Source organism: Pygocentrus nattereri, chromosome 2 (assembly GCF_015220715.1).
Source record: "Pygocentrus nattereri isolate fPygNat1 chromosome 2, fPygNat1.pri, whole genome shotgun sequence".
In the NCBI taxonomy this organism is placed as follows: Eukaryota; Metazoa; Chordata; class Actinopteri; order Characiformes; family Serrasalmidae; genus Pygocentrus; species Pygocentrus nattereri.
Genome location: NC_051212.1, coordinates 28,983,078 through 28,998,888, shown reverse-complemented (window position 1 = coordinate 28,998,888; position 15,811 = coordinate 28,983,078). Strand labels below are relative to the sequence as shown.

Genomic DNA, 15,811 nt, shown 5'->3' with positions numbered 1-15,811 from the left:
TGTCACTTTACTTGAAGAGAAAATGTTACTAGAGAGGTTTAGAACATTTTAACTGGCATCCAAACTATAGCAATAACCCACAAATGTGCATCACAGTGATTCAGCACAATTAAGGGGTGCTGTTATGCATCACTAGCCATGATTATTAATACTATTTGCAGTAAACAATTTTTCTGCCAAGCGATGCAGTTTAACACTAGTTTAGGGAACCAAAATTATTTCACCCTTCTTGCAAATTCAGCAAAAACTGGCTTTTTTGGTAGCTGGTTTCAGATGGTGTAAGCTGGCCTTTGATGGTAATTAGTTAATTTCTTGTGATTCTAAAAGTGGTGAAGGTAGCTGACCAGCTGAACATCCAGCTGGACTAGGTGAAAACATGCCAAGCTTTCATAACTCCAACCACAAACCAGAGAATGAACAGCACAATGTGCATAATAGTGTTAATACAAAATCATGATAGATGGTGGAACTATTTAAAAAAATAAAAAGTTCAATTATTTTAAGTAAATAAAATCATTAACTGTTCTAGTATTTGTTTGTAGTTGTGTCCACAGTACTGTGCAAAAGAAACCACTTTTCATTTATTTAGTTTTCACTCAAAATTGTCATTATGTATATTAAAATACCCTTGTTCCATCAGAGAAAAATATATTAAAACAAAAATAATACAACCATCAACAAATAAATATTCTGCCTAATATCATGTCTAACATTTATTATATCTATCCTTTGCCTTTATTATGCTTCCATTCTTTACAACAGACTCTCTTTGTTTTTCAAAGAAATCTACAGGGATATTTTTCCACACATCTGAAGTTCAGACTTAAAATTTGAGTGCATTTCTGCTTCTCTCAATCAGAGTAATCCCAAACACATTGAGTGGTGTTGAGGTCTGCACTCTGGGGTGGTCAGTCGATTGTTTTGAGAAGACCAGCAGCCTCTTTGATTTGCAGAAATTCTTTTTTGTCTTTACTTTTCTCCATAGCTGCTTCTTCACAGTTACACATGCTGTTAGACTCTGTTATCTCCTCACAGATGGACAAAAACACCTGTGGATTTTTTTTTTTAGATCTGAGCTTGAGTTTCTCTTCGAGATAAAAATTTTACATGAGTACTTTTTATCTGATGATGATTATTTTGGTGGTCTGCTAGGTCTTGCATGGCTGTTAGGTTGTCCAATTTTCAAAACCCAGTATTGTAAACTATTAATTTTTATTTTTTTTTAAATTTGCTCTTTTTTGTGCTTATGGTTTTGAATGAAAATTAAATGATAAAGGTGGTCTGACATTTGCCCAAACCATGTATTTGTACAACAGTTTTGAATGTGGCTCAATCCATAACATTTTAGAACTGCAACTCATGTCCATGACAAACCTCACTTGTCTGGAGATATTTACAATGGTTCAGTGCCCCAGCAGACACCAAAAGCCCTGGATTATCAGCTCTAAGAGGAGCTGAAGGGTGCTGGTTTCTTTGCTCTGAACTCATTTTAGCTTTTATCAGTTGTCTAATGGGATATGGAGACAGTTAGGCACAGCGGATGTGGAGGAGAGATGTAGTATTTGGAACAGTGAGACAAAAAAGATCCTGTTTACACCCATCACTGTGCTTTATGCATATGTAATGGTTGCTCATAAATTTTGCCAGCATCTTTGATGTTAGTCACAATAATAAACTCCTGGCATTCATATGACTTTGTCATAAAACTGCTTTAATAATCATAAAGGATTTGAAGCAAATCTAATCTTGCACTAAGATGTATGCTGTAATAAGAGCACTACTGACTGTGAGCTGCTTTTGTGTACCAGTGTAATTGACCCCCAGTACTTAGATTAGTTAGACAGATTTGTACATGGAGTGTTCAGATTGATGAATGTCAAGGATATGAAATACTGTGTGAAAGTCTTAGGCACTTAAACAGATTGTTTAAAATTATTTATCTGGGTAATAAGTGTGTTTTTGCTGTATGCCTAAAACATCACATCATTAGAATAAGTGAAGATTTTCATGCAGTAATAAATGTGTTGTAACAATCACTTAGAATTGTATTTATATTAATAATATACTGTATTAGAATTCAGTATAAATCTGTGTAAAGTCAACAGCGCAACTTCTGTTGATTAGCCCAAACAGGAACTGGATGATACAAATAATACAGGAGAGATTTGGAAGTGGTTACATGAATAAACTGACATGCATAAAATCACTACATATTGTTTATTTGTATTGATTGGTAATTAGTGTCTTTCTGAGCAAACCTCGCCCAAGGTAAATAGCGTTTTAGATATTTCCTCAAGTGCTTAAACCTTTGCACAGTGCTATGTGTCTCCTGTGTTTTGTTTGTGTTTATGTGATGAATCTAGCATAATGTAACTTAATGTCTTTACAAACGCAGTGCCAAATACATAAAAAAATACTAGGGATTGGCATGATGCTGCTTTTTCTTAATACTGATACAGAAATAACAGAAAACTTGGATACAAAACTGATGTTCAAAAAATATATTTTTTTTTTATTTTGTGCTACAAGCAATCCTTTGTTTCAGATTAGAGCTGTTACAGAATCAGCACAAATTAATTTTTTCCTCAGATATCTGATCTAGTGCTTTATTGTCATTCACATCACATGTGGTACATGAGGTGGAACGATATAGTGTACTCAAGGTCCCAGTTAACTCCCAAAAGTAACAATGAACAATAAATAGAAGGTGCTAATAACAGCAGCATGAAACACAGCAGCATGAGTCCGAGGTAGAAGGTATACATATTAATCTTAATCTTTTAGTGTTGTTTTACTTTGACGTATTCAAATGATTGTTGATTCACATTTATTATTATTGTTGCTTTTTCCTGTTTTGTAAGGTGACCTTGGGTTTTTGAAAGGCGCCATGAAATAAAATGTATTATTATTATTATTAATACTGGTAATGTATAAAGTGACGTATAAAGTGACATGTGTAGGGTGATATATTGGAGGCACTTATTCAGTACAGTAGCAGAGATAAATAAGTGGACATGAAGTGCCATTGCAGTGATGTCTAGTATAGGCCCAATACAGATGCTGGGTGTCAGATGTGTCCCTTTGCTAATGAAGACTATACCTGTAAACACACAGGGATTGTTATAGGCTCCAATGATAATGAAATCTATCTACTTCTGTTATTTTTATTAGTTGTATTGAGACCACAAGCTTGTTGATAGATCCATCTGAGCTGATTCTTAGTTGATAAACAGTGGTCAAGAGTTAAATGTTAATATGATTTACTTGGGTGCATGTGGTTGTTTTCCACAGACAGTGTTGAAGATGAGCTGGAGCTGTCGGCAGTGCGTCACCGGCCTGAGGGTCTGGAGCAGCTGGAGGCTCAGACACGCTTCTCTCGCAAGGAGCTGCAGATCCTCTACCGTGGCTTCAAGAACGTGAGCTAAAACGTCTGTTTTTCACTGTAGAAAGAGCATAAACTGAACTAGAACATTTTATGAAGTTTTGATCAAATGTGATTGCTATAACATCTCACTAGCAAGATTTTACATGGCCATGACCTAGTTAAATTACGCATGGGTGATTATTGTAAATGCTTTTGCATTTTATATTATTTAACAGATACTGGTTATACTTGTCAATGGTCATTGGTATGTTAATGTTTGAGGAGTTTTGTAAAGCTTGAGGAGTCTTGCCAATGTTGTTATAGTAGTAGCATTCCTACCTGGGCATGGAATGAAACCTTTGCTTTTCATTTTGGAGCAGTAGTGTTATCCACTGTGCTAGCCATTTCAGTGAGCTGAAAGGAGTGGAAAAGCCTAATCATAGTTTACTATGCATGGCTTAGAATGTGCACAAGCTAAAAGTGCTACTTATTCATATATCTTATACTTATTCATATATATTTTCTGTAACTTCAGTATAGGATTGATGATTGTTCCATTAACCATGAGTAACATATAAACTGTTAGAATCTTGCACTCCTAATGGAAACAAATAACATTTAAGATCGAAGGGTAAAGCTTTCAAAATATGCCAAACACTGCTATCTGAAATGATATCACACGTTTTCTTCTAATCAGGTCAGGTAAAGGTCTCCAGAGTGGCCCTGTAGCAGAGATGATGTCCTCGGTCACCTCTGGTGCGTGATGAAATGAAACAACACCCAATTAACTCGACCTAAATTGTCAAGTGGCAAAGTTTGAGGTTGGCACATGGGCCCTGCATTATCTCACTGTTGAGAGATAAAGTAGGGGACCTTACCTTGAGACTGTACTTGAAGCAACTCCTGCATATAATGGCTATATATTAGCATTCTGCAATACTTCAGAATAGAGAAAATCCATTTGTACAGCCCTCCCAACATATTCCCATACTCTGTTTTACTCAGAAACATAGAGCCAGAATTGTACTTGAGTGAAAGTCAAGAAGTAGCTACATTTAAACATTGTTTAAAAGTCAGGGCATCTTAAAAAGTAACCCAAATCTGTTTTGATGTAATGCTCTTCAACAAACTCTGTATGTTGTCGCAGTACTGGTCAGTTTTTTAGCTGAACAGCCTTAAAATTTTGATTTTGTTCAGCTTCAAATAATAAGCTAACATGACGCATTCTTCACTGGCAAGAAAAAAATGATATTTAAATTATTGAAAGTTACATTTTAGATCCTAAGTGTATGTTTCAGCTTTTAATATTTTGACCATTGCAAAATTTTTTTATATAGAATTTCATTCACTCAAATATTGAATAGAAGACCACAAAATAAATGAGGATACTGGAAGACAAGGCTGTTCTGTCCTAGATTGTCCTAACAAGTGCTAGCTTACGGTGACCCTACTTTTTTATAACCTTATACAGTTGAGGTTATGTGAATGCTCTAAGGTGGGAATATAGGCATTCCAAGTAAGAAAATAGAGTTCCCAGCTGCCATGAATGCAGCATAACTTTTTAGCACTAGATCGAATTTTACCTCATAGAATCACCAACAAAGTTAAAACGATTGAAGTGATTTTCTTTTCAGAGCATTCTGATATTCCTGTACTTAGCCCTTAAGTTCAATTATGTAATTGTCATTGCCAGCCGTAGTTCAGTGACTTTTTGCTCTCCATTTTGTACAACAGCTTCTATGAAGTGCTAAAAGCCCGTCTCTTTTTAGTCAGGCAGTCCATCGGGCACCTGTCCAATTCACTCTAAGTGATCTTGTGGTCTTTAAAGGTTTGTAGATGGCTTTTTAGATGGAATGTGTTTCTCTCGCTTTCAACCTGACCACAAAGACAGAAACTGGGTAATGTGCAGCTGGCACACTCTCTGCAGAGGGGCCATATATAGTATTGCTTTTAAAACCTCTATGACAGTTATAGTCTTTGGAATTGGCACTCTGTCCTGGACATCTTAGTCTGGACTTGGATCAAAAGATACCACATCTCATCTAGTGAGAAGACAGGGTCACGCTGTACGTTTTCCCTCATAAATGGTGTCCATGAGATCCATGATGTTTTTTGTGCAACAGCAATAATTCAGTATGTTTCTCAAGAGAGCCTGAGATTTAGTGGCAAACTGGAACCTCTGAACCTTTTGAGAAATGTAGAGTCATTGTATCCAGCACCATGACCTGACTCTTCATAGTACACGCTAAACACTAGGTTAAACCTGGATCCACTGATTTTAGTTCTGCGAGACTGCACATGACTATTATCTCTGTCCACACAAGAACACAAAAACGGTTTGAAAATGAATATGTTTCATTTGTAACTGGATTAGGCAATGTTTTATTGATCCTTGCTATGTATGTACATGACCATGCCATAAACATGTCATATCAGGTGTCATGCTGTCATGAGCTGTCCTGACCAATTTTGTTCAGTAATATAGCTGCCATTCACAGTAATTGTCATTGACAGATGCCATAATGTTTCATAATGTGACATGTTTCATTACAGATCGCCACATGCTAATCTTTGCTGTGTACTCTACTTAGCCGTTATTGCGTCCGTCATGACAAAATTAACTGTTATGGTAAAACTGTTATATTACTGGACATAAACTGCCATAACCACTTATGACAGCATATGACATCTGCCATGACATGTCTATGGCATAGTTATGTCAATATCATGTAGCACTTGTTACTATAAATGCCTTGGTAAGGACATTGCATTTGTGTGTGTTGCTTTAGAAATGGAGTGCAAGACCGTGTGCTGCAAATGCAACCACACAAGTTGTTTAGATGTATTATGAAAATGAGAAATAACAAAAAAAGGAAGAGTTCATATGAGGACTGATATTGTAATGCTGAAGTAAATCTAATTTAAGTAAACATAATCCAACCTGATATACTGATCACACAGAAACAAACCAGTCATCAGCCATTCAGGCAGATGAAACTATGCAGCAAGACAACGTCCGTGCTACATCTTAATCCACAAATTTCTGCATTTTCAAAAAGATGCTTGCTGTCCACACAGACAAAAATTATTTTGGAAGTGTACAAGGTATTTTCAGCTCAGCTCTGACTAAGTTCAACTGAGCCTTTGTATCGCAATTACTGCTGCTATTCATATACTCATTCAGAAATACCAACGAGTATTGAAAACCTGTAAAATGTTGTTTGGGTGAGCCCAAAGAGAAAGAAGAGCTCTAACCAGACACCACTAACAGTACTGTAAAGCACAGCGGTGGAAACATCAAAGTCTGGAGCTGTTTTTCTTACAGTGGTGTTGGTGAGCTTGTGTTCAGTAATGGGATCATGAGCTCTGAAGTGTACAAAGGCAATTTGGTATTTTGAATGAAACTGCTGAAACAATAACAATCTGAAAGCAGCCACCTTTTGAAAAAATACTTTGCCAAATAGAAAATTTGAGTTATGGAAGAGTCTGAGATATTCTGAATATTCAGATATTCAGACTTTTGGTTTCTTTAGTTCTGGACAAGAATAAGTTCCCTTCAACCTTGATTACATTCATGCAGGCAGTAGTTGTATTTATCCTTGTGGGCAGCTTCTTTTTGGTCATTTGTCTGTTTTCAAACTTTTCAAAGGTTTGTAAGCAATACGTCTCTCTAAAGCATTACATGATATCACTTTTACCTAAAACCTACCATGGTAGTTATTGCCTCTAGTGCTGTGGCCATATTAAAATTGTAAACATAACTTCATTTCAAGACACTCCGCTGTTACTATGTAAGCTAATTATTGAATGATCATGGATGACTAGACAGAAAAATACTTTTAATTACACTCTGTTTATTTAGAAGCTGTAATGAACCTTATGTTGCCCCTCCAGTCTAAAAGATGTTAATAGAACTCTTGACTGGTAGGCAGCTGAAGTACTTGATGGCATTGTGGAAAAGCAGGATCTCTTTAGATGGTAATTACTTTGACTCTGTCTCATCCTGTGTGCACAAGAGCCAGAGGATGACAGCTACACAAAACATTCCCATTTAATTATCCAGCGCTCAGTACAACAACAAAGTCCCTCAGACACAGCCCCTTTATGTCAGAGTTGTGTGTTAGATTAGTCACCGTAAGCTGTTGTGTAGTGTTTATTTACATACTATAGTACAATCTAATTTGAAGATTATGTAGTTTCATTCTCAGGATACCGCTGAAGATGAACCTTTATAGTATGATAAAGTATGATTGATGATAGAATGATAAATGCTGTGTGGTTTATTGTTGTACTCATCAATCATAGCAGTACATTACTTGTGGGATCTGAAAATGGCCTTTATATACCCTCAGACTTGGAAAATGTCATTGAAGCATGATTAAAAAAAGAAGAGCAGGGATATTTGGTTGTTTTGCAGAAAAACACTCACTAATAGAACTAGCTTTGGAAATGGAGAGCTAGCTGAGCTATTTCAAAAAATTGAATGAGTTTCTCCCTTGTTCGACAATAGCTACGTAAATTTCTGTGCAGAACTTTTACTGACTTCTCATTCATATTTTCCATTTTTAGAAAAAATGTTTGTGTAATAATGCTCAGATTAAGCTATTTACCCTCACAGAAAACTGCATGTATTATGTGCTAATGCTTACATACTACATATGAAACTTATGAGAAGTGCTTCTGTGCATCCAGTAATCCATATACAGTACTGTGCAAAAGTCACATTCCACTCATTTATTTAATTTCCAGTCAAAACAACCATAATGTACACGATATTAATTTTTCAGGAGATGTGTATGAGAAAATTTCACACAAGATAATCCATTAGCATAAGGAAGCTGTTACTGAGAAAAGGGAATGGATGAAAAACAAGAAAATTGCATATGAAAGAAGCTGCTTGTATTCTCAGAACAATGAACTGACCACCCCAATGTTAAAAAATGTGTTTGAGATTACTTGTTTTGTGAGAAGCAAAAAATGCAACCAACTTCTAGCTGAACTTTGGAAATTGGGATAAATATCCCTACAGATTTCTTTAAAAAACAAAGTCTGAAAAGAATGGAAGCTGTAATAAAGGCAAAGCCTGGACACATTAAATACTGAAGTATTATATTTTGTTGTGAGTGGTGGTATGCATATTTCTTTAGAATTTTTCCTTTAATTTTCATGACCTGATTTTAAAAGGTTGCTTAATGTGATATTGTAAAACATTGTGAAACTTCAAAATGTGAAAAATATCACACTACTGTAGATGTATGTCATTTTAATTTTAATTTTCTTTTCAGTTTTAATGTCACAATTCAGTTCAGTTTTCTTTTTGGTTTATTTTACACAAATTTGTAGTTGTTACTGTTTTGGAACTGTATTTTGCTCAATTAAGTAAATTTGAACATTTCAAGTCATAACTGCAACAAGTTTATGTTGAAATGAGACCTTATTCACAAATCCTCAGTAGAATAAAATATTTTGATTGTACTTAATATAGCCACAATGTTTTTTTGCTGTCAGTGGAGAGTCTGTCTTGATAGTGTAATTTATTTTAATTTGTATCCAGAAAACTATCACCAGGTGTCCATTGGCCTCCATGTGACTTCACCTTTATTTCTGTATTTTGTATTACATTATTCTGTATTACTATACTGATAAGTATGTTAACCAGGTTAAGTTATTGCCAGTGTCAATTTTCTGTCAGTTTTATTTTTTCTGTCCTGCTGACTTACTGTTATTCTCTAAGTTAGCAATGCTCTTTTCAGGACTAAATGGCCTTATGTACCACTTATTAACTTGCCCAGGACTGAAAACTTAATCCATAGAGTTTAAAATGAATGATATCAGCCCACCCAAAACAGCTTCAACTCTTCTGGGAAGAAGAAGGTTTAGGAGTGTGTTTATGGGAAATTTTGCCCATTCTTCCAGAAGCACATTTGTGAGGTCAGACACTGATGTTGGACAAAAACCTGTTCGCAGTCTTTGCTCAAATTCATCCCAAAGGTGTTCTATCAGGTTGAGGTCAGGTCTCTGTGCAGGCCAGTCAAGTTCTTCCATACCAAACTCATTCATCCATGTCTTTATGGACCTTGCTTTGTGCACTGGTGCGCAGTCATGTTGGAACAGGAATGGGCCGTCCCCAAACTGTTCCCACAAGGTTGGGAGCGTGAAATTGTCCAAAATCTCTTGGTCTGCTGAGGCATTAAGAGTTCCTTTCACTGGAACTAAGGGGCCGAGCCAAACTCCTGAAAAACAACCCCACACCATAATCTCCCCTCCACCAAACTTTACACTTGGTATAATGCATTTAGGCAAGTACCGTTCTCCTGGCAACCGCCAAACCCAGGCTCATCCATCAGATTGCCAGACAGAGAAGCGTGATTTGTCACTCCAGAGAACACATCTCCACTGCTCTAGAGTCCAGTAGTGGTGCTTTACACCATTGCATTCAATGCTTTGTATTGCACTTGGTGATGTAAGGCTTGGATGCAGCTGCTCAGGCATGGAAACCCATTCAGTGAAGCTTTCTACGCTGTTCTTGAGCTAATCTGAAGGCCGCATTAAGTTTAGAGGCCTGTAACGATTGACTTTGCAGAAAGTTGGCGACCTCTATGCACTATGCGCCTCAGCATCCGCTGACTCTGCTCTGTCATTTTACATGGCCTGAGTTGCTGTCGTTCCCAATCGCTTCCACTTTGTTGTAATACCACTGACAGTTGACTGTGGAATGTTTAGTGTTACTGGACTTGTCGCACAGGTTGTATCCTATCACAGTACCACACTGGAATTCACTGAGCTCCTGAGAGCGACCCACTCATTCCCAAATGTTTGTAGAAGGAGTCTGCAGGCCTAGGTACTTGGTTTTATACAACTGTGGCCATGGAAGTGTTTGGAACACCTGAATTCAATGGTTTGGACGGTTGAGTGAATACTTTTGGCAATATAGTGTACATTCTGAAGCTTTTACAGTTTTATAGGTTTGTCTTTTTACAGAGTTGACCTCCAGTCAATTGTGTAACAGTGTCAGGAAAAAAGCAGGAACATATTTAACAGAGTTCTCACCAAATGAATATAATACGTTTAAGTATTTAATCCAATTGCCTTTATTACAGCTTCCATTACTTTTCTACACCTCCACATTTTTCCACACCTCCAAAGGTCAGTCTTGGAAGTTGGTTTGATTTTCTTTTTATAGCTTATTTTCTTTGTCCATTTCCTTGTTTTTCTTTAAACAGCTATACATCCTTTTAGACCTCCTTTCAACTGTCCTCTCACAGTGAAGACAAATTCTACAGATATTCAGCACTGGGCTTTTGTCTTCTTGAAATCTGGACAAGAATAAGTAACAGCTACTAGTGCTGCAGCCATATTGGAATCATATATTTCTTCAAACTTTGAAACAGTAATGCAAAGCTGTAATATGTTTAACAATAAATTATGCAGAATCCTTAACAACTAAATATAATACATTTTTCCTTTATTTAAAGGAGTCCATGCTTTGCCTTTAGTGCAGCTTCCACCCCTAAAAAAATCAGTAGGGATATTTTTTCAATAACAGCTACACTTCCTTTCAGACTTGTAATGCTGAGTTGTCTTCTCACAGTGGAGAAGACATGAATTACACATAACTGCTGATTTTGATTGAAAATTAAATAAATAAATAATCTCTGATTATTGAACACGTTGTAGCTCAGGAGACTATTTGAATTTCAGGTTCACAGTGATACAAATAATAGGCATCATTATTATTATAGTCAGTAGTCTGTGCCACCCAAACAGATTTTAAGAGATGCAGACTTCCATTACTTGGTAAATACACTGGCCTCATAGCTAAGCTGTAGCTTAGCTGTAAAACTAAAGAAGCAAACTTTGGACACCAGGTATATCTTGTCCTGTCAGCTACATCTGTGTTAGAGGGTGAAAGTGTCAGTTTGATTTCTCACTCAACCATATTTTAAACATCTTGGGTTGGTCTGTTTTATACATAAATACTGCATTTCTTGATCTCACAGGGATCTTTCTGTTTAGTAACTCTCTGATTTTCCTGGTGTTTTATGAAACGGATTTATGATGCACTGGACATTTACAATATGACACAGCTCATTTAATATTGCGCTGTTTCTGTTCTGATGAACTGTGCTCTTAAAATAACTTTAGTTTCACAGCTTTGTAGATTAGATTCCACAGCACTGAATTTATGACAATCTTTTGCCAGTATCTAAAATCTTCTGCTCCCAAGATGACCCTAACCCCTTATCCTGTTGTAGCAACCTTAACAGTAATAATAATAATAATAATAATCATAATAACTATTTATGGAGCACTTTTCATATTGGTAGCAGCTCAAATTGCTTTGCAGAAAGCTGATGAAGAGTGCTAATTTAAAGTTATAAAGGCAATGACACTGCCCAAATTAAAAAGATAAATTCCAAAAACACTTTATTTTAATTAAATGCCAAGTTAGAGATGTTTTTAATTGTTTCTTACTTGTTCATTCAACTTGACTGTTTAATAAAAGGTGGAATTGAGTTCCACAATTTAATGGCATAATAACTGAGAGGCCTTTTCAAGTTTTCTGTATTTTATGGAAGGCATTTGCAAAAGGCCAGTGTCTACAGATCTAAGAGCCCAGGTGTGCGGATGTTAGCTCTTTTTGAGCCTTAAATGTTAGTAGCAGAACTTTCAAGTCTGTCCTGAAAGATACAGGCTGCCAGTGCAGTTCTTTCAAAACAGTAGTATGTGAGCTTTTGTTTGTTTGTTTTTTTGTTAGGATGCACTGTAGAGAATGGAATGTTTTCTTAGCAAGCAAGTTTATCTGCGTCACTCTGAGATTGACGAGGCTGAACTTTAAATATTATTTCTCAAATAATAAGCTACTTAAGTAACTGCATTCATATGCAGGATAAAGCATAGCTCAGAGTCTAAGATTACACCCAGATTTTGTACTTCAGCTTTGGTATATGAAGTTAAAGGACCTAGCTTCCTAATTTAGTTGTCGAAATCCAATGAGATCTACACACAGCTGGTAAGCTTGTAAACCAAGTCTTGATTTTTAGAAGGAATGGAAATTGTGTCATCAGCATAGCTATGAAAATTGTCACCTAGATTTTATCTAAATGTGCTCTGGTTTACGACAGTTCCTCTAAAGCTGGCATATTTCCACATTCATTCATGAGATTTTCTTCAGTTTGATTGGTGTCCAGAGTTTCCTTTGATCTGGCATTTAGATCAGAGACCGGATCATTAAAGGAGTCAGAGCTGTGCCTGATGCACTAATTATAAATGTTTTCAAACTTCTTTACTGTTTCTAAATCAGTGTAATATATTTAAAACAACTTTCAAACATTTTCTTCTTTATTTCTACATTGACTTGAAAGAATGTACAGCCATGATCTGATATGAAAACGCCACACATGAGGGACACACTTTAAACTTTAGGGGTTCACTCTTATAGCTACGTGACTTACATGATAGTTTTGTAGTACTCAATTAAGCAGAATAATTCATAGCACTTACCAAAATATAAGTTGTAATAACAGTTAGCCCAGAGGATATGGATAAACAAATACTTAAGTTCTTTCTTTGGTTTGCATACAGGGCCATCATAGTGATGAATGGGATCAAGTGAATTAAAATAATTCAGAACCACAAGTTTAATAATGAATACAGAAGATTGTGTATGTGCACAACATGTGAGGAATGATTTGCCTAGACTTGGTGGCCTGTAATGAGTGAGTGACTTTTTTTTGCATATTTCCTTGCCTATTTTAGGGGTTTTGTGCAGTATAATGACATCGTACCGAATTAAAATTATTACGTTAGTCATTACATTTCCGGGCTCCAGAGGTACAATGTTAACTTAGGTTAGCCCATTGGGATACCAGCAGCTACCTCCTGCTTCACAATAGATCTGCCAATGCAGCTTGAAGTTTCTTGGCACCATGAGCTTCTTAGTTAGCTTCTAGTCTTTTTCAGAATAAAGCAGTATTGTCATGGGATAAATACCCTTCTTGGGTAAAAGTCTGATTTAGAACAGAGTGCAGGAAAAGTTGGGTCTCCATGGCCTGCTTAACTTCTAACTTCATATCCCAAGTGGGAACACAGATGAACCGAATGTTTTCTCAGGTATCAGCTAAACCAACACACACGCAAGCACACACACACACACACACACACACACACACACACACACACACACACACACACACACACACTCCTACCTTTTTCTGTTGCTCTGTAAATCTCATAGTGCCAAAGCACAGGGCCAGACGCTCAAGCAATTGTCCAGAACTTTGAACAAACACTTAGTTATTTTAAGACTGAGTTCTGCAGCACTGCTTGATGATATTGGCCTCATCTGTGAACTGGAGTATAATACACACAGGGACTGTAGCAGATGAAGTTCATTTCAAGTTCAGGCAATCACATCTGCTCGCGTCTCAAAGTAAAAGCAGAATCAGTGCTTTGATTCATGATTCTCAATAAGTGTTCATTAAAAGTTTATTACTAAACATTCACATTGCCTCCACAGTAGAGGTTCTCATGTACCATAGTATTAGAATTCAGGTAATCTGAAATGAAGAATAGCAATCATTAAAATGAATGTTTACTAACAATTTGTCAAGTGTTTTAATTGTGGCAACAAGAGTTGGCAAATTAAGGGAATTTTTCAGCTAATTCATTTTGTGCATTTGTTCCTCACCACGGACAGTAATTTGAACCCTTTTCCCTGTACTTAAAGAAAATAACTAAAACTTCTCAAAAGGCACTTATATTATACTTATATTGTATGCTTCAGCAACAAGTTGTTTATTTGTAAGTAGAGGGAATTTATTGCCAGTGCTAACTGTATATTACAGATGTAGCAGATAGATTAGGCTTATGAGATCATGTGCAATATGCTATCGTCTAATCATGGTCTGTAACCATCACCAACTGACAGTTTTATTGTGAAGGGGTTGCAGTGGCAGACAAGTGATGTGAATGCCAGTTCAGAAAAAGAACTGAATACTGAGAGAGCTGTTCATAACTTGCAGGCAGCAAATCCTCTTAGTAGATACGACTATTTTCGTTTACCTGTTTCAGATGTTAATAAGGTAACATCATGCAGAAGGCTTAAATCAGAAACTTGCAAGCTAACTTTGTTCTTGTTTATGGTTTGGTCATCAATATGGTTTTGGTAGTTTTTGCAAAAAGGTTTAATAAGTCATGCGTTTACAGCCTATAAATTAGCTCCTTGGTCAAATAAACAGCTAAGGCTTATCTTTGTATGTTTTTATTTTATTTTATTTTATTTATTTATTTTTTTTTTTATGTAACCACATGATCTTGCAAAAGAATGCATTCTGTTCATGGAAGGCTGCAGAATGGCTTTATTTGTTTAACAAGCATGGCCACAGGTTTAAAAAGAAAAAGCTAAAGACAACATACAAATAAAAAACTAATAATGAGACTGTTTACTTATGTCCATCTTCTAGCTGAGCAAGGCACATTTTCTGACATTTAACCATTTGTGACATCTCACTTAATTGGCAATTGTAGTAAATCTTTCTTTGATTCGGTGCTGTGTTCCTTTATATATAGCAATATTCCAATAGGAGTATTCCTTTATGGCAAAGAGATATTTGACATGCCATTTGACTGTTGGTTCAGTTCAGTCCCCACATCTATAAGTGTCTTAACAGAATAATTTTATGGTTGAAGTAATACGTATCTTACAGGCAATACTGGTTTCCTTAAGTCTGTATTAATGCCAAATGCTAGCACTTTGTTGGTACTAAAGGCTATATAAGTCTAAAGTTTAAAGAGCCTTCACACATTGTCCACTGCTTTCTGCATCCTTTGGCCTTCGTCCAGCTATTCTGTACACAACCAGAGGGAATGCTGTAATTGGGTTGTTTACCTTGCCCTAAAAACCAGGAGCTGTGCTATAATAACTTCACTTTCAAGCTCACCTGAGCTCCACACTGTGCTCTTGCATAAACTCCCAGGTAAGACTCAATGAATAGTGCCTAGACGGACTTTGAAAAAGATCAGGACTTTAAAATATTCTATTATCTGTGAAGCCCATTGTCCTGTATTCCTTATGAGACTCTAGAGTTTCCAGTTGCTCTGTGGTGGAAAATGAATTGGAGCTACTTACTGTTCCTACTGCTTCAGTCTGATAATGGAGACACTAATGCTTGTGCAAAGTCTGTCCCTGGTGTGTAATTAGACTTCTTTTGAGATCATTTCTGTGTTCATAATTTTATTTATTTATTTTTTTGAAAACCAGTATAAGTATAATGCTCTTTGATTAGATTTGGTCTTTGCTGGTGTTTTGAGAGAGGGCATCAATATAAAGTACCAATAAAAGCCAGTAATGCTCAATTTTCCTTAAGTGTTGTATTTGAACAGTGATCATCTTACAGTGATACTCCTACTAGAAACCCTTTTGATAAACCAGACTTTACATACTAA

At 36.3% G+C, this 15,811-nt stretch overlaps 1 protein-coding gene across 10 annotated transcripts in view; it reads left to right on the top strand.

Annotated features, from left to right (window-relative positions):
• kcnip4 (Kv channel interacting protein 4) overlaps positions 1–15,811 on the top strand; it is a 211,250-nt gene that overhangs the window by 183,790 nt on the left and 11,649 nt on the right. For all 10 annotated transcript variants that reach the window (XM_037534748.1, XM_037534747.1, XM_017713955.2 and 7 more), the window contains one exon: positions 3,292–3,416. In XM_037534748.1, coding sequence (XP_037390645.1) covers positions 3,292–3,416 — 125 coding nt within the window. The remainder of the gene's footprint in view (positions 1–3,291; positions 3,417–15,811) is intronic.